Genomic DNA, 27928 nt, shown 5'->3' with positions numbered 1-27928 from the left:
TTCTTTCTCCCCCCCATCAGTCTGAAGAAGGGTTTCGGCCCGAAACGTCGCCTATTTCCTTCGCTCCATAGATGCTGCTGCACCCGCTGAGTTTCCCCAGCAATTTTGTGTACCCAAGTGAATAATGGGTACTGATGGAGTGGGAATTGGGCAACCTCAACCCAGAGAGATTGAGCAGCAAAGAATGGTGGGGAGAAGGGGAAGTTGGAAAGAGAGATTCTGCCAATGAGCTAGATTTTTATGGGGGAAATTTGGCCTGCTCTTAATTACTGTCAACTCAGCTCCATCAAGAGAGCAAATGTATATCATACTGGACTCTATTCCAAGGCAGTGGTACATCCCTGTTCAAACTTCCATAACACGGTGGCTGACATTAAGGAGAAATTAACTCTTCGGCACTAAATGTGTAAAGGTGTGTAATAGGTCAGGAGCAAAGTGCCTTGGTTAACTTCCAAAATTTCACTGATGTCAATGGAGTGGCATAATGGAAGCAAAGTTAAAAAAAACACACACGTTGCCTGTAGGCCAGAAGTACTAAACATGTAATGTTTAATGCAAAGGTTCTCAATGCCTTGTGGAACGGTGGTGACAACTCAACACCACCGCAGGCCTCTGGTCTACGCTGGCAATAGCAGGTGGGCCTCCAGCACCAGTTTCCCAATGCATGGCCAACCACGATCCTGGATGTGTTTCCATCATGGTCGCCTTTCCATGTTTCCAGGATAATTGCCTATCCATGTTCATTAGAGATGTTGCCTGACCTGATGAGTTAGTCCACCACTGTCTTTTATAGAAACCAGCATCTGCACTTTCTTGTTTCTCCTGAATGCACTTCCCTTATGACAGAGCACATTTTCTGATTTCCATTCACCAGATTGAAGCACAGAGAAAACATCCACTTATTGCATTGAATCTGCTTTAGTCAACATGCACTCCTTTGTTAACCCTTTACCTGTTTTGCTGCATTAAAAGTTTAAGGGTATTTGGGTTTGTCAGTACAACATCGGAATCAAGGTTGAAGTAATAATCACATTCTGGGTTCTGCCGACAGTAATCCCTGAATGAAAAAAAAGGCAGACGAGAATAAGAAACATTTAAATTATACTTTGCATTGAAGTGCATTACTGACTTATTTAAAATTACACAGGCTTAGTGCTGGAAATAGCCACTAAGCTCGTCTCTTTGTTCTGGATTCATGCAGTAATGTAATGCTTATTTTGGTAGATTTAAATATAGGGGGGAAAAAAATTCAAACTTCCAGAAATAATACTTGAGGGAAACTTGCTTGTGCTTTATATAAAAATCTCTGAAGAAAATTTAAGGTAGACAAAAATGCTGGAGAAACTCAGCGGGTGAGGCAGCATCTATGGAGCGAAGGAAATATGCAACGTTTCGGGTCGAGACCCTTCTTCTTCAGACTGATGTGGGGATGGGGGGACGGGAGAAGGGAGAAGAAAGGAAGAGGTGGAGACAGTGGGCTGGGAAAGCAGGGACTACCTGAAATTGGAGAAGTCAATGTTCATACCGGTGGGGTGTAAACTACCCAAGCGAAATATAAGGTGCTGCTCCTCCAATTTACGGTGGGCCTCACTTTGGCCATGGAGGAGGCCCAGGACAGAAAGGTCGGATTCGGAATGGGAGGGGGAGTTGAAGTGTTGAGTCACCGGGAGATCAGGTTGGTTATTGAGAACCGAGCGGAGGTGTTGGGCGAAGCGATCGCCAAGCCTACACTTGGTCTCACCGATGTAGAGCAGCTGACACTGAGAGCAGCGGATGCAATAGATGAGGTTGGAGGAGGTGCAGGTGAACCACTGCCTCACCTGGAAAGAGTTGTTTCTAAAACATGTGACATTTTCTGGCTGCTGTTTCAGACTGCAGGCTACGCAGCAGGCAATTATCCGTTCATCAGCCTCACTGCTGCATTGTATATGGAGTGAAGAAACTCAGAGGAATCCTGAACAATCTACTTCACCAGCTTCCCAGAAGCATGAGGCCACTGTTTCCTGTGATCGTTTTTTAATTTGCATTGCTTCAAGTCTAGTATTTGGCCTATGGATCCATAAGCTCAGAGTGATCCAGTCCCCTTGGTATTGATGGGAATGAATCCATAACCTTTCATGGCAATGGCAACCTATCGGGTAGCTGCTGCAAGGGATATGCATTGCGAGCTGTCAATATGAATTGAAAATTTAAAGAAGTTTCTGCCTAAAGACAGACAGAAACATAAGTCATCTAACGTGGCAGTTTTGCATCTGTTTTCTCTTTGGCCTTGTGCCTTAACAATCTTGGATTAGAAGGCAAAATATGTTCCCAATAAAAATCATGGGCCACTCCAACCAGCCAGAAGGGTCTCGACCCAAAACATCACCTATTCCTTTTCTCCAAAGATGCTTTCAGACCAACTGAGTTACACCAGCATTTTGTGCTTGTCTTAGGAATTATACAAGTCTTGACTTGAATAAACACATATTTGATAGTCAGCATGCACATGGTGGGATGTGGGCTGAGCAATGTATGACTTTATAACTTGAGTAAGGATGCCTTTGACTGGTGTTATAGCTAAACAGCATGGACGCAGGTTCTTCAGCCCAACTCGTCCATGCAATAAAGATATGCCTAACTAAGCCAATGTCACTGCCTGTTTGGCCCATATGCTTCTAAACCATTCCTATCCTTGTAATCATCTAAGTGTCTTTTAAATATTGCAAATGTACCTACCTCTACAACTTCCTCTAGCAGCTTGTTCCTCATACAAACAACCCTCTAGTGAAGAAATTACCCCTCAGGTTCCTTTTAAATCTTTTCCTTCTCACCTTAAAGCTATGCCCCCTAGTTTCAGATACCTCTCCTCAGAGAAAAAGACTTATCATGACGAGCGTGGATTTTATACACCTTCAGGTCACCTTCAACCTCCTACGGGCCAAGAAAAAATGTCCCAGACTATGCAGCCTCTTCATAACTAAGCCCTCCAGTCCTGAAAACATTTTGGTGCAACATTTCCACACCCTTTCCAGCTTAATGACATATTTTCAATAGCTCAGCAACTATACACGGTACTTTATGTGTGGTCTCACAAACGAATTGTATAGTTGCAACATTGGGTACTAGATTCTGTACTCAATGCCTTGATCGATGAGGGCAAGGGTGACAACTGCATTCTTTACCACACCATCTCCTTTTATATCCAATTACAGGAAACTGTAGATGTAACCCTAGCTGCCCCACCAGGGCTCTACCATATACTGTGCAAATCCCACCTAGATTTAACTTTAAAAAATGCAATGCCTTGCATTTGTCAGAGTTAAATTCCATCTACCATTTCTTGGTCCACAGCAGTTCATCTAGCTCGTCTTGTAAACTTAGCAAACCCTCTTCACTGTTCACATCACCATTATTTTTTCCTTTGCTGGTTTCGACATGAAACTGTTTCTTTTTCCATGTGTTTTCCATGCATTTGATGTTTTTATTTCTCCCACCCCCATCAAATATGTTTCTTTACGGAATTCGAAGCTTGAGTCCAACTAAATAAGATAACATTCTTTGAATATATTTGTGAATCACTTTAAAAGTCAGTTTACAAACTCATTCAGAATATTAACAAATGAAATGAGTAAAGCTTCAAAACTGTGCCATGATTTCTGTAGCAGAACACATGGCTCAGCTTGTAAATGCTCAAAACATTATTAATTTTATATCAGATATAATTTATGAACCGATCCTTGAAACTTAGTTTAACAATTCATTTAACGAAAATTAGGTATAAGGTTTCTCTGTTCACAACCAATCCAGAACAAAACCATAGTTAGTTGTAGAGAAACATTTGAAATTTCTGCGGTAGCATGAGGAGAACGGAGAGTTCAATCGCACAGGAACTGATCCCCGACTGAATCTCATCCAGTTAAAAATAAAAGAGTATGAAAATGAAGAGACTCACATTCCCATATTTCTTGCATCGCCTTCGCTCAGGACTTCTTCAGGCCCGACAAATTTCACTTTAAGTTTACCTTTGTGTTTCTCCCAGAACGTGTGTATGTGCTTTTCATGATAAACTTCCTAGGAGTAGAACAGAATCCATGTGTCAAAATTAATGGCCTAATTTCCCAGTCAGTGGTCAAAGAACTGTGCTACATCTTCATTGCATTTGCAACTGCCCTCAGATCTTCAGTAGGCTTTTGCAAGGCAAAATGCATTGAGGACTGTTCAGTTCTGGACCTTTGTGGGGATCTGGGGGTAAAACAGGGAAAATCGCAACACATCTCATCAATCAATCAAACTAAAAAATCCTTGATGACACTTGCTTATCAAGAATTTGGATATTTAACTCAAAGTCACATCACAAAAAAGATTAAATAAAAGATGGAATTGGAGGGGGTAAAGATTTTCAAAAAAATGTTTTTTGTCATCATGTTTAGTTTGCTTCAAAATTTCTGTCAATTCTTAATTTAAAGGCACTGCATATAAAAGTATGGAACATCATTTTTTATTGCTGGAACACTAAGTTTCAACTTTATTCCCTTCAATAAATATAAAACTTTTGTTCAAAACTGAATTGTACAGTGCTTTAAGGTTAATATAATTTGGATGCAAGTGTAACAAGCTCATGCACTGACGTAAGACTCACTTTATTGTGGATAAAGAAAGTAAGCTTCTCTGGGGGATAATTGATGCTAAATAGTCTTTCCAAAAACTCTGGAAGAAAGGGTGTTGGCCGTTCAATGAATATTCCGACAGTCACGCTGGGAAATTTCTGAAATACAATGAATAAGATTTGTTATTAGGAACCTCTGACAGACAAAGTCATATGGCACAGAAAGAGGCCCTTAGAACCGAAGTGCCTGTCGAGTCAAACACCAAACTTCTACCGAGACTATCATACACTATTTTTCTTCGGTAATTCCCCATCAACTCATGTTCGATTCAATTGACCCGCTCCCAACGCACCACCCAACACATATTAGGGGCGATTTTAGTAGTCAATTGAACTGCCAACTAGCACATATTAGGTATTTGGGAGGGAACCCTTTGGGAGCAGTAGCACAACTCATTATTAATTAAAAATACTGCCTCATAGTTCCAGTGACCCAGGTTTGATCCTGATCTCCTGCATTATCTGTATGAAGTTTGCATGTTTTTTTCAGGACTGTGCGAGTTTCCTCTGGGCATTCTTGTTTCTTCCCACATCCCAAAGACATGTGGCCAATGGTAAATGCTCCCGGTGTAGTTGAGAGGTAGAATTCAGGGGTAATTGATGGGGGGGAAAAAAGTGACAGTTTAGGATTAGAGACAACAGATGCTTGATTGTCAGTGTGGCCTTGTACCGATGATTCATTTTCTGTGCCATATGACTCTATGATATGTTATGACAATCAACAATCTAATTAATTTGCACAATATAGAGGGCAATTTTCTGCCTATGAAATATTGACAAAAACGAATCAATATTTTCCCCTAAAGAGTGCAATTACCTCAAAACTGAAGGACCACGTAGTTATGTGCAACATGCATCTACAACAGTTTAAGAGTTGACAATACAATATAAATTAATCTAGGCCAGATTAAGCCAAAAAGAGAAACAATCAATTAATATGTAAAATGGAGAGAATAAGACAAGAGAGAGTGGCTGATGAACAACAAATAGACGTGTTACATTGAAATTAATGACTGGTAATTGTTATATAACAATCTGGAGTACAATTGCACGGTGGCACAGTGGTGGAGTTGCTGCCTTACAGCGCCTGAGACCCAGGTTTGATCCTGATTCTAGGTGCTGTCCGTATGGAGTTTGTACATTCTCCCCATGTGTTCTCCGGGTGCTCTGGTTTCCTCCCACACTCCAAGACCTACAGGTTTATAGGTTAATTGGCGTCGGTAAAAATTGTACATTGTTCCTAGTGTGTAGGATAGTGTTAGTGTGCGGGGATCGCTGGTCGGCACGGACTAGGTGGGACGAAGGGCCTGTTTCCGTGCTGCATCTCTAAACTGGAGATCTGGGTTAAAGGCAATGCTGATTTTTTGTCCCATAAAAACTTCAAATTGTTAATTATCAACCGAGTTTTATGATATTAATTTTCTACATTGGGTCATCACCAGCGGAGGCAGTGTTTATTACCCATTCCAAATAATGATTAAGAGCATTAATTATCAATGACATGCACAATCACCAACAAATCCACCTCCCATTTCGAGTAATGATTAAATAATGATCTTATGCACTGCATAGAAATAAGGATCATCTTGATAATATAGACGCCCTTGTCTCCAGATCAGCCTTCAACACCATAATACTAAATAAACTCATCCGTAAACTTAGAATCATAGAGTCATACAGCACGGAAATAGGTCCTTAGCTCAACTTTTCCTTGCTGACCTAAATGTCACCACCAAAGCCCTCTACATATCGTCCGAGGGAACTTTCCTGAACATATTTGACAAACTCGCCCATCTAATGCTCATGGCAGTATGGCAGTTCCAGATTATATTGGGAAGGCGATCATCCCCTTTGTATTTCTCAGCTCCAGCCATATAGCCTCACTAGAAGATCCTTCAGTAATGTCATCCTGGACTACTGTTGTGATGTTTTCTTTAATTAACAAAGCAACATCCCCTCTCTTCTTTTACCCTTAACAACAGTATACTGGAACACTAAGCAGCTAGTCTAGCCTCTCCGTTAGCTAGGTTTCCATAACAGCTAGAACGTTCCGGTCACACATACCTAACTCATTTCATCCATCTTAGCCATCAAGCCTCCAGCATTGAAATAAATGCAATTTAATCAAACCATAATTCCCTCTTCCCTGCCATGCTCTTACCTACTTAACTTGCTGTCACTGATTTCTACACTGACTTCAAGTTTCTCACCTACCTCACCAATGCATTGAATCCCATTCATGTGTCAATCTAGTTTATACCTTCCTGAGTAGCAATAGCAAAGTGCACGCCAGGATATTGGTCCCCTCCAGTTCAAGTGCAACCTACCCCTCTACTGTGGGCTATCTCTTCCCCAAAAGAGATCCCAAACAACCAAATATCTGGTTCCCTGCCCCCTGCACTAACTGTTCAGCCATGCATACACACCTGCAATATCTTCCTATTCCTACCCTCACTAGCACATGGGACTGGGAGTAGTCCAGAGATCCCTACCATTGAGGTCCTGCTGTTTACTTTCTGAATCTTGGTCCTGAGGACCTGGATCTGCCTTTCCTTGTTATTGCAGACACGGGGAAATGTCAGCACCGTCCCCTTTCACGCAAGAAAGCACTAGTTCCATATCAGATCACTGTGTGGCAGTATTTAAAATAGGATACGAAGTTGCAAATTATTAAAACTGGAAGCAAGTGTGGAAGATGCCTCTCCACAGTTTTGGTTGGGACTTTAAGACTTAAAGGTTTCCAAGAATAGCTTGCTGCAAGAGTAACGTTTTCTTGCTATTTAAATAAATTACACCTCTCACATCAAGTTTACACACAGCTGCCTAAGGCCCATAGCATTTAGAGCTTACAGCTATCACCTCTCATTCATCATCAGTGATCCAACAGGTGACAGAATAAGAAAAGCAATCAGTCATCATAGGTGTCAGATTATGAAGAGCAACAAAATACATTTTTAGAATCATTTTGTGCAGGGGAAGAGACACTGCTTTAAATAAACCAGTTACTGCAAATAGACACAACATGCTGCAGCAACTCAGAGGGACAGGCAGCATCTCCGGAGAGAAGGAATAGGTGATTTTTCTAGTTGAGACCCTTCTTCAGCAAACTGCCTTCGAACACCATCTCCAATAAAAGGCTTCAGAAAAGAAAATCTCTGCTTTAAAGGTTGGAGAAGTATTTTGAATGTAGTTTGATGTTCTGCAGATGTTCACACTTCCCTGAGCTTCAGCCTCATTGTTATCAACCTTTTATATATAGCAAGACTGTTATAATTGCGAAGTTCAAACATTATACCATGAACCAAATCGAAGACAAAAATAACTCATTTCACAAAAATGGTTATAATTCAGATGAGGTTCAAATCTATTTTTTTTAACTCACACATGGCTGAACTTTCAGATGGACTATATAAAAATCTGTGTGTGACCTATTGAATTCAATTTAGATGGATAAGGATGACTGTCCCCCTCAAAGGGTTAAGCTTGTGTAAGATTTCCCACAGCTGAAACATCATTTGGCAGTTGAAACAAAAATGTGGATGCAGAACCATTGTTTGTTTTACACCACATTAACTGAGCTTTGCAATCTGTCCTGTGCAATGAATCTCACTGATAGAAAGGCTGAAGCTTCACTGTTACCTCAAATGGCTTTGCCACCACATATTCTAATCCGAGTTCAACCTTTCCCCATTTAAAACTGTTCAAATTAAATCATAGGAAATTCAACGTATCTCTCCAAATGCCATACACAAGCCCTGCCAGCTGATGTGAAACGTCAAACTGGGAACTGCCTCCTTCATGAATCAGCTGGCAAGAACAATAATTTTTGAGTCAACACAGAAAGAAACATTTTCCCATTTCTACATTGGCTAAGGAACAATACGCATTCCAAAAGTTCAACTGTCGGTTCACACCATTGCCCTCATCCATCTTCCAACATGCTAAACATCTGGATCTTGACCTATTGCCTGAAACCCAGTGGAAATAACAAATAGTAATGGTCATATTCCTCAAAGTAGATTCTATTAGTCGGTAAAGCTGCTGTCAGACATTGAAGAACGACACAATACACGATGCTAATTTGTTCAGTCAGATGTTAGCAAGGTTCGATCCAGGATATGGATTATTCAGAAACATTTCACATCTTGATATCTGCATTAAATCTGCTGTTGCCTCCTCATCTAATCCTTCATTCAACTCCTATTACATCCAAACTGTTAGCTCCAAGCCTCAATTTAAATTCACATTGCAAACTTGCAAGAAAGAAGTAGCATGGAAAATATAAATAAACTGAAAGGTTTGCAATTGCCAATTACAGTGATTGGCCACGAAGGCAGGATGGGAGGCGTGTGGGCAAAAACATGGACAGGACCCAAACACCATTTGATGGATCGCCAGTTCAACATACTACAGAGATTTCCAGCTCATTCGGCTCAGCAAGGAACAGAACAGTGACCAATGATCGGCTCAAAAGATTTATGAGGATAGTATCAGGCCTGGAGGATTTGAGACTTAAGAGACTGGATAGGCTGGGTCTATTCTCCCTGGAGCGTAGGAGGCTGCAGCATGACCATATGGAGGTTTATAAAATCACAACGGGGCATAGATAACGTGAACAACCACAGTCCTTTTCCTCGGGTAGGGGGTTCAAAAGATAGATGGGCATAATTTTAACGTGAGGAGAAAGATTCAAAAGCGATCCGATAGGCGAACTCTTCATGCAAAGGGTGTTCCGTACATAGAATGAGATGCCAGAGCAAATGGTAAAGGCATGCACAATTACGATATTTAAAAACCTTAGACAGGTACATTGATAGGAAAGGTTTGGAGGAATATGGGCCAGGCATAATCATGTAGACTAACTCGGTCAAGCAACTTGGTTAGAATTGATGAGGCGCCAAAAAGCCAATCTCTGTGCTGTACAGCTCCTTGATTATGGGGCATGGCCCAAATACACACAGATTAAACTTCCTTGAATAAAATCTCTTTATGCATTCAATAAATTAATTGTAATCATTTGCAGAGTTGTTCTTGCTGCTGAAATGGGTGGACAACATATCAGCTGTCAAAACTATTGCATACGCCATATAACTATTTCATTTATCAGTTACGATGACCAAAATATACAAGGAAATCTAGAATCCATTTATGTTCCATGCCAAAGCCTCAAGCTCTCTCTTTTCACAGTGTGCATACCCACATCCAGTAGAATATTCAACTGAGACTTACAAATCAAAAGCTTCTGATGTGCTTTATAAACTGTGCCCAAAGCAATCGAGCAATATACAACAGGCCAGCATTGTGCAGCTGGTCATGATTCTTCTGCCTCTGACTGCAATGACTGAATTTAAACTGATATACAAGGCAATGTTTCAGTGCAGCAACGAGGACAGCTGCACTGTCAGAAGTGACCTTTTTTTAGAAAGATGCTAAACCAATGTCCGATCTGCCCCATGAATTGGTATAAAAGATCCCATGGCAGCATTTTGGAATGAAATAGGAAGCACTTCTATTCAACTTCGATCACCATTTATTTCTTTACTGTCTATGCACAGCGGCGTAACGGTAGAGTTGCTGACGTACAGCGCCAGAGACGCGAGTTCAATCCTGACTGGGCGCTGTCTGTATGGAGTTTGCACATTCTCTCTGTGACCACATGGGTTTTCTCTGGGTGCTCCGGTTTCCTCCCACATTACAAAGATGTGCAAGTTTGTAGGTTAATTGGCTTCTGCAACTTGCCCCTAGTGTGAAGGATAGAACTAATGTACGAGTGATGACTGATCGGCATGGACTCGGTGAGCTGAAGCCTCAGTTTTCACACTGTAACTCTAAACTCCAATGAGTTTCTAGGTTTCCCAAAATTACAACAGTAACTAAGGTGTGCCCTTGTCTGCGAAGCACTCTGGGTTACAGAGGCACAGAAGGGAGGCAAGTCTCTTCTTTCAGAAATAGGATGGAGAAAAGCTCAATCTCATTTCTGGTTCTACATAATACAATGACAATACAGAGCCAAGAATTCACAAGCTCTTTACTCTCCAGCTGGTATCGCTCCACCGCCTGTGTGGGCCTTAAGGAGAGAAACATGAAATTGGAGACATTCCCAAAAATAATAACAGCCAACCCATTCCCATCATGTCCTTTCTCTGTTCTCTTTCGTAGGCAGAAAGGAATGCAGCCAAAACATGCCGTCAATATTGTGCAAGTCAACTTCTTAACATCATAAACTTGCATTCCAACTATTCCAGCAGTCTAGGTTTCAAAGAGTAGCCTGCCAATGGTGACAGTCAGCTTTATAAGTACCAAAGTAGTTGAATACAATGTGCAGGAGTCACATAAACCACACTGGTAACAGGTGAGCAGAAGAGTGAGAAGGAAGGAGCAGGAGTAAACTGCTGCTCTGATAATTGCTTTTAATCAATCTCTGCTTCAGAAAATTACTGTTGCAGTGAATCAGTAGGTTATGTATGTAGAGCTACTGCGTTTAACAAAGTTTCCTCAAACAGTACCAACAACCTGTGGTGTGAATATTTTCAAGTCTCAGTGAACAACTCTTTACAGGACAGCTTTATAGGATTTGCGTTAGGCCACATTTGGAGTAATACGTGCAGTTCTGGCTGCTCCATTACAGGGACAATGTGGAGGCTTTGGAGCGGCTGTAAAAGAGGTTTCCTTGAATGCTGCCTGGATTGGAGGATATTAGCTACAAGGAGAGGCTGGACAAACCTGGATTGTTTTCTCTGGAGAGTCAGAGGTCGAGAAGATGTTTGATAGAAGTATATACAATTGTGAAAGGCATAGATAGGGTAGAGTCAGAACTTTTTTTCCCCAGGATGGAACTGTTAAAGACTAGAGAGCATAGCTTTAAGTTTGGAGGGGCAAAGTTCAAAGGAGATATGTGGGGCAAAGTTTTTTTTTTTTAACAGAATCGTGGGTGCCTGTAACACAATGCCAAAGGTGGTGGTAAAGGCAGATATGATCGAGGCATTTGAGGCTTTTAGATAGGCATGTTGATATGCAGGGAATGGAGTGATATGGATCGCATGCAGGCAGAGGTGGTTAGTTTAAATTGGCATCATGTTTGGCACAAACATTCTGAGCTAAAAGGCCTGTTCTTGTGCTGTACTGTTTTAAGTTCTGTATTATATCTGAGTGGTTTGGTTATTGATTACATGAGGTTTGCTACAATAAAAAATGCAGTGAGCACACAAAATATGCTATTCTGCACCCCCTGAACCCAAATCGTTCCATATAAAAGCCACTTAAATGGAAATCTTCGTCAGCCCTTCATTATGTGGAAAGCAGCCAACATCTAGGATAATGTACCACAATTTAAAACTTCATGCTTGCGCCTTTAAGCCAACCATTAAATCAAGCATACATCCGCATCACTGTACACGCTTTTCAGATTGTTATTTTAATCGCGGACTAAAAATATAACATTTGAAGAGCACGTAACATATGGAAGTGCCATTAGCTTTTGTCTTTATTTTCTACCCTAGACAAAAGACATCATGTTCTTAAACATGTTTAATAGAAGACTTCAACATTACAACCACACCACCTGTTTTTCCCCTTCCATTTTCAGTAGGTATCTGATGATATTTGCAATAATCCTTTGGGATAAATCAACTGCAAACGTTGAATGAATTGATTTGGCTGAAGATTCAGCACAGATGCAAAAGCAATTATGTCTGCAAAATGTTCCTTTTATGAGTAGTACGCAGACCAGAATAACAGCCTACCTCAAATCTGGTCTTTCTGATTTCCGCCTTTAACTTACTTCTGTAGTTTCTATTGTTAGTTGCTCAACAGATGAATATCAATTGGATGTGATTACCTGCAATAGAGAGCTGGAAATCTGACCAGATTGCAACAAAGATTAACCTTTAAACGTGTTATTTTCACCTTCTTGAACTGCTGCAGTTGCTTTGGTGAAGGTGCTGTCAGAGTGCTGTTGGATAGGACTTGGGTACATCGACACTGAATGTCAGGGATAAGTTTCCGAGTCAAGGTGGCGAGTGACTTGGAGGGGAACCTGCAGATAGTGGAGCTCCCACACGCTCACTGCAATTGTTCTTGGTGGTTGAGATCGCAGGTTGGGAGGAGCCCTCAGAATTGCCAGCAAACTACAGCTATTGTGAACTGGTGGCAGTCAGAATGTAAGTTTATGTCGTAGACTCAGAGCAGGGAATAACGCCCTTCAGTCCAATTCATCCATGCACTCAGCAAGGTGCCGCATCCAAGCTACCTTATTTGCCAGTGTTTGTCAAACATCTTTCTAATCCTTTCCTATCCATGCACCTGTCCAAATGTCTTCTAAATGTTGTTCTTATACCACCATCCTCTGTGCAAAAAGGTTGCCCCTCAGGTCCCTCGTAAATCTTTCCCTCTCACCTTAAATCCAGACTCTGTTCATTCACTTTCCATGGCCTCTAATCTGCTCTTGAAGCCACAATATTTACATGGTGGGTCAGTTGACTTTCTGGACAATGCTGACCCCGCACGAGTGAGGGACTCAGCAATGGGAATGCCACTGAGTATCCAGGATAGGTGGCTAATCTAAAGATGGATCTCGACCCGAAACGTCACCCATTCCTTCTCTTCAGAGATGCTGCCTGTCCCGCTGAGTTACTCCAGCATTTTGTCTAGGTGGTTAGACTCTCTTTTTTGGAGATAATTATTGCCTGGGACTCTTGTGTCATGAATACTTGCCAACCTTGGCCTGAATGTTGTCTCCCTCTTGTTTGTGAGCGTGTAGGGGAGATCTGCGTAATTTGCTGAGTTGTGCAAGGAAATTAATAGTGCTCAACAAAAAATGGTCACCATATCTGACGTTATAATTGGAGGAAAGTATTTGATGAAGCAGTTGAAGGTGGTGTGGTTAGTTCCCAAACATCTGCCGTAATGCACTGGGATGGATGAAAAATCTCCAGTGAAAATTGTTTTCCTCTGTGCAAGGTATGAGTCCAACCAGAATCTCTGAGTCTGCTTTACACTCCAGTTAATGGTTGTGTCTCCATGCAGGATACTCAACACTTGTATCCAAGATAGATATTCTGTATTCACTGGAGCATGTACATCATTTTGCTAACGCAGCATAATGCAGTGTCTAAAACAGTCAGGGCTAGTTCTTTCAACATGCTGCTGGGACAAGCACCTCGGCAACTTGTCTTAGAGTTATGTGGCGTTTTGAGTCGAGACCCTTCTATCCATTTCTTCTATCCAGAGATGCTGCTTGTCCCGCTGAGATGTCTATTTTCAGTGTAATCCAGTATCTGCAGTTCCATCGCACTCAGGTATAATATTTTAAGTAATTTCGTAAATTGTTTAGCAAATGTACATTTTGCGGACATCATTTTGTAAGCACCAAACAAAGAAAAATGTTAAATGCAAAAAAATGTAAAGCTAATAAAAACCAAGCACTCACACTCAGGGATGAGAATTCCAATAGATCGGTGTCACAGATTGTGCAGCCAGTTTCTGAAGTCCATGCATCAGGAACATAGTTACCCATATAGTTCAGCAAGTGCTAGGTAAGGCACACAAAGACATTGAAATATTCACATTAATATACTACAGCAAGACAAAAGAAACCAAAAAGATATTCAAGCAGTTAAACTTTGAGAGTTATTTGATGAATGCCAATGAAAACTCTGGCATTACAACCCTTCAATTTTCAGTAATATACTGAAATTTTAAATGTTGCATTTAAGGCCAAGCAAAAACCTATTAAACCCATTTTTGAATAGTTAATTGGTCGGTAAAGCCACGCACTTTATTCTCATGTCACGGCACTTAGTATCAGTACTGGCTGAAGTATTGTTTGTGTTAATAATTGCAGAGTTGGTCTTGATGGAATAATCCACGAGTTAATGTTCCAGTTTCTGACTGCTCCCAGCGATTTTTGGCTGTCAGCTCGGGTGTCACATTTGGCCACTCTTATCCACCGCTGTTGACCACCCTATTGATTATTACCTTCTGGCTAAGACTGGCAGAACTGCGGCTGCTGAAGGAACTCGCAGCTACCATTAATTATGGGACAAGCCAATATACCTTCAGGACAAACATGGAGGGGAATAAAACAAAATTGTTGAAATAAATGCACAAGTTCCACAGTCACTGGGATTTGTTTCATAGTACATGGGTTTGGGACATATAACCAATGAACAGGTCATAATTTGGAATTCGTAAGATGAGATAATTAGAATCTAGTCATTGCCCCAGCATGGACTGTTCACTACATAATCGCATTTATCTGGCCATTTTGCAGAGGTCACAATAGATGACCCATGCAAATTCAGGGCAAAGATAAGTAAGCAAAAATCTAAATTAAATAACTGAAAATATGCATGCCTTCCTGCAAATTATAAAAATCTGTTCAGATGCAACAAGTTATGCAGTAGAATGAATTTGAGTACCTTACTTCTAAGTCAATTATACAGGATGCAATTTATTCTTCCAGAATGTGAAAATGAGCAAGTCAGGCAGATTCTAATAACGACACGACGCAAGTTTGCATCTGCTGCTCTCCGGCGCTCCCTAGTAGTTTGCGCTCATGGAACAGGAATCAATAAGAACAGAAGTAGGCAATGAGTGTCTCGCAGAATCCGAGTGCCACATGCAAAATGTTGTACAAAGAATGGTCATTCTGTCCTGTACACCTGGGAAGCAGCCTGTGTAGCTTTTCTAGAGGAGTAAACAGCAAATAGGTTAATCACTCCTGTTAATATAGTTAACAGAAGTAGTTCTCATACTTTGGTCTGTTTATTGCCATGGATTAGTACAGGCAATGTGTCAAATATTATGTTCCTGGTTCTGACCCTGGTTGGTTCAAATTTCAACTCTACTTCATCTGCAAAGGAAGAAGAAAGGAAACAAAAATAATTTTAGAATATGTACACCAGTTTTCATGTACATAGTATACATTATTAATGTATATGCAAGTGGCCCGCGGTAGTGTGATGATCAATTGGTCGTAAAAGCAACTGGAATAAGGAAACATAAGTGGACCAGTAAAATGGAGACTGAAAAGTCTGCAGGTGCTGGAATATGGGACGAGCAGCAAGAATTTTGCAAGATGGCTCACTGACACAAAATGTATTACATTTCATTTGTTAAATCATTATTCCTTTAAATGCAACTGATAAGCAGATGAACTCAGCATTATGATTGTCCACTTTTCAACTACATGATGTAAAATATAACCGACCAAAACATTTATAGTTCTATTATTCAATTAGCCAAAATAAGTCAATAATGTTCAGGATCTTCCCCATCAAACCAAAATGTCAGGCCAAACACCTAATAAAAGGTCTGCAAATGAACACTAAGAAATCTACCAACCATCCCCAGAGGCATGGTAGAGGGCTTTCTTTCCCTCTGCCATATGTAGGTGTGTAACAGTGAAGGTCTACTATTTATTTACCAGAATTAGAGTAGAAAATGGAGCTCAGATTTAGTAGAAGCAACCTCAGAGAAATTTGCACAGACCTCTATCAAATTATGAAGACCAATACAAAATTATTTACACCAATCTAAAACAAGAAATGCATATTTGGCCAAATATTGATCCTTTTCAAAGCTCCATTTCACTTTAGTAAGTTATCCCACTCATAGACAGAGCCAAAATATATTACTCGGATTGATACATACTGGGAGAGAAACGTGATAATAATTGCCAGGCCCTTCAATACTGGGTACACATAAATATGCACCACTGCCACTACTGGCAGAATGTCTGAGCTTACCCACAGCTCCATTCAGATTTTGGAAAATGTTACTTTTGTGATCCAAAGTTATGTTGAGAGCAACCTGGAAGAAGAGAGAAGAAAATTAATCTAAAGGAACTTCAGTGCCTTAACAACCTCGATAAATCATTATAACTGCTATTCAATGCAGAATAAAAAAATAATTACAGAATTATTAACATTAGTAGCTATGTTTTTACAACCTCGAGATCTCATTTCTACACTTTTTATGATTTACTCACTCTCTTTACAGGATCCACATAAATTTTGGTATAGAATAGTTGATCATCATCATTATCTTGCAATTGCCATTTCTCTACAATGCTGTTAATGGAAGAAGCATACCCAATAATACCTGAAAAAGATACAAAGATTGGAGCACAATGCCATTCCACGCAAAATAAAAATAACTTTCAAACTCAAAAGCTTCCTTCAACAGCTTTAGGAAGTCTGGAGAAAACAGGGAAATTAGTGACAGATTGAAACTTGTTTTGGTTCGAGAGCAAACTTGAGATGTTTTGTGAGATGCTTTAGTTGTTAAAGGCAGTATATCAATGTGCTGAGTGCAGAAACAGTACATTTAAAACAAAAGCCTTCAGTTAATTTCACGGCTGACAATTAGAAAATCTTCTCCAACAGCAAACTGCAGAGCTGTAAATGACCAGATTGACTTTCCATATATGCAATTTGTCAATAACTGTTCTCCACTACTTCTCATGCACATTGCAAAGAATCAATGTCTGTAATGTATTTATGCTCTCCTTGCTGCAGAATTCACCCTGCATTATTGAGAGGTGTTGTGCATTTTTATACGCTGTATTGTATCGAGATTCTCTGGGTTTAAGAGACTCTCGGCGCAAAAATAAAGGACGGCAGCATCTGTTCTAGAGTTTGCTTCTTGTCATGAAACTGGATTGGGAACTACTGGTAATTCTCACCTCGGTGCTGCCAACAGCTTACCGGCGGCACCAGTTGTTCACTGGACGTCACTAACACAGCAACACTTATTACTGCCATACCGACAGAAACTACAACCATCCACTTTAGACATAGTGTGGAAATAGGCCTTTAAGCCCAGAGTTCGCGCCGACCAGCGATCACCCCGTTGACTTGCACGATTCTACACACTAAGGACAATTTGCAATTTTATCTAAGCCAATTAATGTACAAATCTGTTTGTCTTTGGAGTGTGGGAGGAAATCGGAGCACCCGGAGAAAACCCACGCAGCCATGGGGAGAACGTACAAACTCTATATAGACAGCACCCATAGTTGGGATCGTACTTGGATCTCAGGCGCTGTAAGGCAGCAAACCTACCACTGTGCCACTGTGCGGCCCCAATTTGCTATGCTTTTAACTTCCAACACAACAAGGAATAAAACTCACAGGAAATTGGTAATGAGACAAACTAAAGGGCTGTGACTGCGACATTGATGTGCAGCTGGCTGCATCTACCTCCCCAAGTTTTCAACGCTGCGTACAGTTGGTTCGCCTGCTATTTATTGTAAACTTCTGCAATCACTTCAGTTGAAGACTGCTGCAATCTCAGCCTGGCTATCATCCTTGCATCAGGGCCACTTGCAGGACATGACCCAAACAATGCTGGGGACACTGGGCTGGTGAGGGGAGCATGTTCAATGAAGACACAAGTTCTCCTTTCAGTATGTTTGCCATCATCCCCATGGTGGCCTCTCATACAGAGCCAGCCATGGAGAGAGATTTTTTTTAACATTGCAACTCTCAGTGACAAAGTTATAACAACTGCCACCAGTGTGGGCAGCTGCCGCTAGGAGCCATGTAGGCCTGCGTTCCAAAGGTAAGTGTTCCCAGTTTCTCATAATTTTGGTGATTACATGATTGGGCATTCGTCCTAAACCTGGTTCTTGGCTTAGCAACTAAATTTGGGTGAAATCAAATTTCTCAGCATCCACTAGCAAAGAGTATGTGCTGCTGTGTGGTATGATGACACAAGTGGCCTGGAACACCTTGACTTACCTCCAACTCACTGAACCGAATCAATCCAGAATCAGACAAAAAAAGGTGGAGTCACTCAGCAGTTCAGACAGCATCTCTGGAGAAGAGGAATAGGTGACATTTCGGAACAAGACCCTTCTTCAGTTCGAAGAATGGTCTTGACCCGGAAATGTCACCTAATCCTTTTCTACAGAGATGCTGTCTGACCTACTGAGTGACTCCAGCTTTCATGTCTATCTTCGGTTTAAACCAGCATCTGTAGTTCCTTTCTACTCAATCCAGTCTCCTGTTTTGTGAATTGGTTGTAGCTTCCATATTTGGTGAAGGCAGTTTGCAGTTTATTATATTGTACTGTGCACTACTAAATGCAAGCGGTTGAAACAAGCCCTTCAGCCACACCAATCCATCGATTACCCGATCACACTAGTTCTATGTTATCCCACTTTTGCATTCACTCTCTGCACATTAAGGGTAATTTACAGAGACCAATTAACCTACAAACCCACGTCTTTGGGACATGGCCGGAATATGGAGCACCTGAAGGGAACTCACATGGTCACGGGAAGACAGCGCAAACTCTGCACAGGCAGCAAGCAAGGTCTGGATGGTACTTCGGTCTCTAGCACTGTGAGGCAGCAGCTCTACCAGCTGCACCGTTGCTGCTGTATTAAATGTAAATGTTCACAGATATACAGATTCATTTTTTAACTGTGTGTGTGTTACATTCGCTGAACTCATTCAACTGCATCTGGAAGTCTCAGTTTACTCAGCTAGGAGCAGGATTGCCTTTGTGATAAGTATCTTTCGATTCAAACCTCCTGCAATAATTCAACATACTAATCTCATGCAGGGTCTCTGCCACAGTTAGACAAACTGAAAGACTACTGCACCAGAAGTGACAAGCATTATATTGCAGATGTGCCAACATCTGGAACAAGTGAACAAAACAAAAAGACACTTAATGTACTAATTAAAACGTGAACAAAAAGCGGGAGATTTTATTTTTTGCTTTGGAACACAGACAACAAGCTGTACTGATTAATGTTATTTTTGCACACAGTGTACAGCATTTACAGAACAAATTGGAAACATCTCTGTCCAGGTCAGGATTCATGGCTACTGGCTTTCTGCTTTGTAATTATCTACTTTTATAATATTATGACTGGAAAATTTTGATCAAGATATCACAAATGCTAGTTTAATAAATGCCAGGATTTGTCACTTCAGGCTAATTGAGGTCAGATGCACTCAGTCACAGGTAATCAAAACAAGCAGGCAAGAGGTGATTGTTAAATATAATGAGGCTCCTTCACACTGTGACTCAAACTGTAACTTCTTGGGGAGGGGAAAGTGCTTACATCAGCATGGCATCAGAAATTACTGAAAATAAAGGCAGACTTCGTTGGAACCTTGCCAAAGTCTGATCACTGACATGTGGTTGGGAAGTATAATTCCAAGGAAGATTCACAGAATGTTGTGGTACCAGAGGCTCCAGTCAAACACAGTTTAGAATCTAGACGCTGTGCCAGACAAAGTGCTGAAGCAAATCAGCGGGTCAGGCACCATCTCTGGAGAAAATGAATAGGTGACGTTTCGGGTCGGAACCCTTCTTCAGATGGATGCTAAAGTTCCTTTAACTAAAATTATTTGGGATAACGAGTGACATGCCACGATCACAACGCTTAAAAAACATTTGGACAGGTACATGGATAAGAAAGGTTTAGGGTGATATGGGCCGAACGTAGGCAAATGGGACAAGTGTTGATGGGGCATGTTGTTCTGTGACTTACAGGGTCTGTTAAATTGGGTACATTGCAATAGAAAACAACAAAGAACACAGGGAGACTAAATATTTGGTAGTTTAGTGGTTATAATAATGAACTAATAATCCAGAGTAATGGAGTTCAAATCCCACCATGGCACTAAATTCAGTTTAAAAAAAATGGAAATATAAAGTTGATCCAAGGAATAAAAAATGACCATGAAGCCACAGGAACATCAGACTGATTTATTAATTGCCCTTTTGGGAAGAAGCACTGACATCTGTTCCCCATGTGACCAGTCCCAGAGCGGCTCACTCCTAATTACCCGGTGACATCTCTAAACCACACATTCCGCATGACAAATGGATGTGTCGTACATGGTGGGAGCCAGTCTAGGTTGCTAAATAATAGGTGTCAGCCTTGCCAAAGAAGCCAGAGCATCAGTAATAATATTAATGTTGTCCGTGTTTTTCAGTGCGCCGAAGCTTCATACCACTCAATTTGCATCCCAGGAAAGTCAAATCTAATTTGACTTGGATGCATATTGCATCTGTGTTACACGCTCTCATCATCATTTCATATAGATGGCCTGCAACTGTATTTCTGATTGCACTGTAGGTCCTCTGGGATCAAGAGTCAAGTGAATTTTATTGTCATATGTCCCAGACAGAACAATGAGATTCTTACTTGCAGGAGCTCAACAGAATATGTAAACATAGTACTCTGTAAACTAAACAAAAAATGTGTATGTGTGTGCGTGCATGTATAATACACACGCGCACGCATATAAAAACAAACAATAATAGTGCAAAAAGACAAATCCAATGCCCCCCAATTCTATATAGCTCAGAGCTTATTTGGAGGTTGTAGTGTTTAATAACCTGATGGCTGTAGGGAAGAAGCTGCTCCTGAACCTGGATGTTAGTTTTTAGGATCCTACATCTTCTTCCCAATGGCAGGAGGGAATGAGTGTATGGCCAGAGTGGGTCTCTGATGTTGATGGCTGCCTTTTTCAGGCATTGACTCCTGTAAATCCCTTTGAAAGTGGGGAGGTCAGAACCCGTGATGGATTGGGCAGCGTTCATCACTTTTTGCAGTTTTCTTCACTCCTGGGCGTTCAAGTTGCTGAACCTAGCCGTGATGCAACCAGTCAATATGCTTTCTTCTGTACATCCATAGAAGTTCAAGAGTATTTGTTGACATACTGAATCTCCTCAATCTTCTAAGGAAATACAGACGTTGATTGGCCTTCTTTATAATTGCATCAAAGTATTGGGTCCAGGAAAGATCTTCAAAGATATACACGCCCAGGAATTTGAAGGCTTTGACTCTCTCTACCATTGTTCTGTCGATATAGACAGGTTTGTGGGTCGTCATCCCTCCACATCCAAAGACCACAATTAATTCCTCGGTATTACTGACATTGAGAGCCAGGCTCTTGTGCTGGCACCATTTGGTCAGTCGATCGATCTCCCTTCTATACTCTGACTCATTATCATTTGTAATTCATTCAACATTGGTGGTGGCATCGGCAAACTTGAAGATGTAGTTTGCTCTGTTTCTGGCTACACAGTCAAAGTCAAGTCAAAAGTCAAAAACTTAATTTGCCATTTGTGCTTACACACATAGGAACTCTTGTGCGGTTGTTCAGAGAGTCAAGTCAAGTCAAATTAAAAAAACACACAGAAAGACACATAATCTATAAAAACATATACTTCTCTAGAAATAGAAAATAAAGTGCCTAAAACCCTATATAAAGGGGAAAGTGAGAGCATTGTAAATTGCACAAACCCTATATAAAGTGTCAATTGCATTGTAAATTGCACAGGCCCAGGAGACAATATAATATGATATAATATGATATGCTATGAGGTAGGTCAGGACATCAGTTCATTTTGGCCAAGAGTCTCACTGTGGCAGGGAAGAAGCTCTTAAAAAAGCGTGTTCTGTTTGTGGCGATGCTGTCCGCTCGTCTGTGCCTGAGGTTGTATGTGCAGTTTTTGTGTTTGAGCAGGGAGTGAGCTGGATGTAGTGTGTCTCTGATGATTCTCTCTGCTCTTTTTTGACAGCGCTGTGTGTAGCTTGTGCCCATGGAGGGGAGTTCCGTTCTGATAATCCTCTCTGCAGTCTTTATGACTCTTTGCAGAGCCTTCCTCTCTGTCTGTGTGGTGTTTCCATACCACATCGTGATGCCTGTGATGAGGATGCTCTCTATCAGTCCTTTGTAGACCTGGGTGAGAGGGCGACAGTGCAGACCAGCTTTTCTGAGCAGCCTGATGAAGTACAGTCACGAGTATAGAGTGAGTAGAGCATAGATGGATATTCATGTCAAGGTCATGGAGTTCTTGCAGCTGGATAGAAAGTCCTCTGCTTTTTGCAGTCTCTGCTGATGCCTAGTCTTGCCTTCATAAACATTCCAATGGATACAAAGCTAAGAGAAATGCCCGAATACACACAGGGAACTGCAGATGCTGGATTTTTGTGCAAAACACACAAAATACTGTTGTAACTCAGTTGGTCAAGCAGCACCTCAATGTTCTTCAGAGATACTATCTGACCCGCTGAGTTACTCCAGCACCGTCTTTTTGGAGCTAATCGGTCTCTTGGGGTTTATATCATGTGTGCACACACAAACACAAATCCGCAATTGCCTATTTATATCCTGCATTATTGGAGAATTCCATACATCCTCAAATGACAGAAGAGATCATTTGGAGGCGCATACGTTAAGGGACAATAAATACATCAAAACTGATCATTGTGCTTAACAGAACCTTTACTATTATTTTCTGTCTCCATTTTGAGGTCCAAGTCTGGAACCAATCTATATTGGATGAGTAAGCTTAAAAAAAAAATGTTCTCTTTTATTGGTTCTTCAACTATTATTCAATACGATGACTCTTGCATTTCATGGATTCACTTGAAACTAACACATTCTCATCTTTTTAATGGTTTGGGGGTGAAATAACAGAGAGCCCGACAGAGGAGCTGTTGATAACAGGAGAGCGTTTTCTCATTACCTGTGCCAATGGCGCCACCAGCAGTGGCTGCCTCCCCGACAGTCTGTCTGTCCTTTCTTCTTTTTTGTTATTTTTAGTGTATTAAAAGTATGTTTTAGTGTTCCTTGGTTTGTTTTATGTGGGGGTGGGTGTCGAGCTTCTGCTGTTGGAATAACTTAGGTCACACACAGTGATTAAGATCCAAATACTTTATTAGCGTTACAGCATAGGTAACTTCATCTTAATATGTAACTCAGGACTGCAGGAGAAAGGGCTGAGAAGCTTTCTGTTAAACTAGTGGGTGTAGCTACAAAGTATGACTCATAACATGAGTGACACTGATCTACATCCTCCCTCTTAAAGAATTAAATGTCAGTACAAAACTATTGACTAAATAAGGCATGCATAGCAATTGATAATAAGCTGGAGGAAAGTCAAACATAGCCTGGGTACTTCACGGTGGGCTTGTAAATACGACCAGCATGTGTGAGATAAAAACCATCTTCATTTTTCCCCACCGGGGACAGAGCCGGTGGCTTCACGAGTGACGGAGATTGAACCAGCATTTCCGGTGATGAAACAGGGGACTGCAGCGCAGGCGGAGGGGGCGTCGCCACTGGCAAAGCAGCCGCTCCCAAAGTGGGTTGTTGTGCTGGTGTAGGCGGATCAATGCCGCTGGACACGGACTGAATTACACTTGTACGGTCCGGATAATACGGAGGTGGAGTCGGCCCATTCACAGGCAGGATATGTTGTCTGTTACGCCTGTAGGTGCCGCCATCGGCACTGACCAGATATGAGCGTGGCAGTTCCAGAAATTACACCAATACATGCGGTCATGGCCTTTGTCAGTTTGCAAACGAACCAATGGTGGCAGCGGCCTACTTGTCTTGTCATACCACTGTTTTTGAATGTCACGCTTTTGTTGAAACCTGGGCTGGACTTCCGATGGTGGAACCACCTGTGGGATCAATGCCTGATCTGCCACAGGGATCGTGGCTCGGGTCTGCCTTGACAATAAACGTTGAGTGGGTGAACCCAAAATGGGGTCGCAGGAGAAGTTGCGTAGGTTGAGCAGATCCAGGTACACGTCGGAATTAGCTCTGTATGAATGTTCCATGAGCTCTCTGGCACTCTTGACAGCCCGCTCAGCTAGTCCATTCGACTGTGGATATCCAGGGCTGCTGGTGATGTGCTGAAATCCCCAGTGTGCAGCAAACACCTTGAAGTGTTGGCTGGTAAATTGACTGCCATTAACAGTTAACAGTATGCATGGTGCTCCGCTGTCTGCAAAATAGCGAGCAAGCTTTGAAACTACCACGCGAGAAGTGGGGCTGCTACGAAAATCAATCTCAAACCATCCAGAATAGGAATCGACAAGTACCAGGTACTGCTTGCCATGCCATTCAAATATGTCAGTGGCTACTGTAGACCACGGGAGAGCAGGAGCCGGATGTGAAAGAAGTGGTTGCTTTTGTTGACGAGGTGCCAAGCTGTGCCAAGCCCCCATTCGCTGTGATGGCATTTCAGTCTCAGTCACAGAGGCCGATGTCAGGAAATCCTTCAGAGGGGTGAACCCCCGAAAAGCACCTGGACCTGATGGTATACCCGGCCGTGTTCTAAAAACCTGTGCGGACCAACTGGCGGGAGTTTTTACGGACATTTTCAACCTCTCACTTCTGAGGTCTGAGGTCCCCACCTGCTTTAAAAGGGCATCAATTATACCGGTGCCCAAGAAGAGTAAGGTGACGTGCCTCAATGACTATCGACCAGTGGCACTAACGCCGGTGGTGATGAAGTGCTTTGAGAGGTTGATCATGGAGCAAATCAACTCCTACATCGACAAAAACCTGGACCCACTGCAGTTCGCGTACCGCCACAACAGATCAACGGTGGATGCGATCTCGCTGGCCCTCCACTCCGCACTGGACCACTTGGACAACAAAAACTCATATGTCAGGCTGTTATTCATTGATTACAGCTCGGCATTTAACACAATCATCCCCTCCAAACTGGTTACCAAACTCGCAGAACTGGGTCTCTGCGCATCCCTCTGCAACTGGATCCTCGACTTCCTCGTCCACAGACCACAGTCTGTTCGTATTGGTGGAAATGTGTCAGCCTCAATAACAATCAGCACTGGGAGCACCTCAAGGCTGCGTGCTCAGCCCCCTGCTGTACTCACTCTATACCCATGACTGCAGTAGCGAACCACAGTGCGAACTCCATCATCAAGTTCGCTGACGACACCACTATTGTGGGGCGTATCACTGATGGGGATGAGTCAGAGTACAGAAGAGAGATCGAGCAACTGTCCATATGGTGCCAGCGCAATAACCTGGCCCTGAACACCAGCAAAACCAAGGAACTGATTGTGGACTTTGGAAGGAGTAGGAGGGGGACCCACAGCCCCATTTATATCAACGGGTCGATGGTTGAAAGGGTCAAGAACTTCAAATTCCTGGGGGTGCACGTCTCTGAAGATCTTTCCTGGTCCGAGAACACGAACGCAATTATCAAAAAAGCTCATCAGCGCCTCTACTTCCTGAGAAGATTACGGAGAGTCGGATTGTCAAGGAAGACTCTCTCTACCTTCTACAGGTGCACAGTCGAGAGCATGCTGACCGGTTGCATCGTGGCTTGGTTCGGAAATTTGAGCGCCCTGGAGAGGAAAAGATTACAAAAAGTAGTAAACACTGCCCAGTCCATCATCGGCTCTGACCTTCCTTCCATCGAGGGGATTTATCGCAGTCGCTGCCTCAAAAAGGCTGGCAGTATCATCAAAGACCCACACCATCCTGGCCACACACTGATCTCCCTGCTACCTTCAGGTAGAAGGTACAGGAGCCTGAAGACTGCAACAACCAGGTTCAGGAATAGCTACTTCCCCTCAGCCATCAGGTTATTAAACCTGGCTCGGACAAAACTCTGATTATTAGCAACCACTTTCTGTTATTTGCACTACCAGTTTATTTATTCATGTGTGTATATATTTATATCATGATATATGGACACATTTATCTGTTTTGTAGTAAATGCCTACTATTTTCTGTGTGCTTAAGCAAAGCAAGAATTTCATTGTCCTATACAGGGACACATGACAATAAACTCACTTGAACTTGAACTTGTTACACACTGCACCGGTTCTCGGTAATGTATTCAGCCATGCCAGGCCAGTAAAACCTGTTTCTTGCCTGGCTTCAGCACCAGGGTGGCCTGCATGGACCGCATCAAAATACTTGCTGTGCAGCGAAGCAGGGAACACAGCCTTATGTCCTTTTACAATAATGCCATCCTGCAGCACTAGCTCATCGTGGACGGCAAAGAAAGGCCGAACTGGCAGCGGAACGCTGTGGTGTTTGTCAGCCACGCTTAATGATGGAGGCGAGCGACCGTAACGTGCTGTCAGCAGCAGTGTGGGCAACCAAGTCCTCCACACAGTACGAGGGAATAAAGGACACAGTCATTACGATAAAGTCATCATCAGGCGAGGACGGACCCTCACAGGTCTTCCAGGGTGCACGGGAGAGAGTGTCAGCCAGGTGTATATCCTTACCACGTTTGTAGGTCAGATGATGTCATATGTTTGAAGTTGTAGCAGCATCCGCTGTAAGCGCGCTGGAGAGGCTTGATTAGGTTTGTTAAAGATGCTGATCAGAGGTTGGTGGTCAGTTTCAATCGTGACCGAATGTCCAAATATAAAGTCGTTAAATAAAGCTACAAAGTATGACTCATAACATGAGTGACACTGATCTACAGTGGGGTTGGGGGAAACGTTTTTTCCAATCTCTTACCTCGACGGAGATGCGATTTTTTTCCGTATCGTATCTATGTCCCCACTGCGGCCTAACATCGTGGAGTTGGCGGCCTTTCCTGGAGACCAACGGGTGCACCAAGCCGTGGGAGTCTGCGGAGCTTGCAATCTCTTTGCTGGGGATTTTGGTGCGTGCTAACCAGTCAGCAGAAAAACTGTACATGATTACAATCGAGGCCCTGTGGACTTTGACATCGTGTTGCCCTCAGTCTCTGGTAAGAAGAGGCCGACTCGTGAGGTCCATCCCGTGGAGAAAGTTTCAACCACCCCGACGGGGGCTTCGATTGTCAGCTGTGGGGGCTTTGATCGCCCCGACTGCGGATGGTTCAACTGCCCCGACCGCAGGAGAACAAAGAGGAAGAAGATTGAACTTTATTGCCTTCCATCACAGTGAGGAATGTGGAATCCACTGTGGTGGATGTTTATGTTAACTTTTATGTGGTCCTGTTGCTTTTCACTGAGTATGGCTGCATGGAAACTCAAATGTCACTGTACCTTAACTGATACATGTGACAATAAACAGACCGTGACTGTGTAACCTAGAAATCACTCGTTTCCTGGATCTTAGTCTGGTAAAGGGTCTCGACCTAAAACATCACTCATTCCTTCACTCCAGGGTTGCTGCCTGACCTGCTGAGTTACTCCAGTATTTTGTGTCTATCCAAGAAAGCGCCAGAAGCAAGTCCTAACCGGGTGATTTTCATTTGGATTTCTTAAAATGACTGGTATCAAGAATATTCCTTCGGTTTCTCGACGTGAACTTTGCAATAGAAGTAAATACAAATGGTCATTCTAAATGTGGCACAAAGCCTGCTTTATGAGGCAGGCTAAGGAGCAAAGATTTCCCTTTACTGTACAGGAATGTTAATCCACAAACTCAGTGCTATGGCTACAACAGCAACAATTGCTATAGGAACAGGAACAATATTTTAAGAGGGGATACACAAGCAAAGACCAGTTGAGATGATAATCTGCTTCTGTAC

At 42.3% G+C, this 27928-nt stretch overlaps 1 protein-coding gene across 2 annotated transcripts in view; it reads right to left on the bottom strand.

Moving 5' to 3' along the window:
- The window catches only part of plod2 (procollagen-lysine,2-oxoglutarate 5-dioxygenase 2), a 134418-nt gene that overhangs the window by 37018 nt on the left and 69472 nt on the right, over positions 1-27928 (bottom strand). For both annotated transcript variants that reach the window (XM_033031893.1, XM_033031894.1), the window contains exons 5-11: positions 16638-16750; positions 16396-16459; positions 15403-15500; positions 14076-14177; positions 4622-4747; positions 3935-4053; positions 953-1057 (exon numbers count right to left, since the gene is read on the bottom strand). In XM_033031893.1, coding sequence (XP_032887784.1) covers positions 953-1057; positions 3935-4053; positions 4622-4747; positions 14076-14177; positions 15403-15500; positions 16396-16459; positions 16638-16750 — 727 coding nt within the window. The remainder of the gene's footprint in view (positions 1-952; positions 1058-3934; positions 4054-4621; positions 4748-14075; positions 14178-15402; positions 15501-16395; positions 16460-16637; positions 16751-27928) is intronic.

Source organism: Amblyraja radiata, chromosome 13 (assembly GCF_010909765.2).
Source record: "Amblyraja radiata isolate CabotCenter1 chromosome 13, sAmbRad1.1.pri, whole genome shotgun sequence".
In the NCBI taxonomy this organism is placed as follows: Eukaryota; Metazoa; Chordata; class Chondrichthyes; order Rajiformes; family Rajidae; genus Amblyraja; species Amblyraja radiata.
Note: the sequence above shows the minus strand (reverse complement) of the source record. Positions and strands in the feature narration are given on the sequence as shown.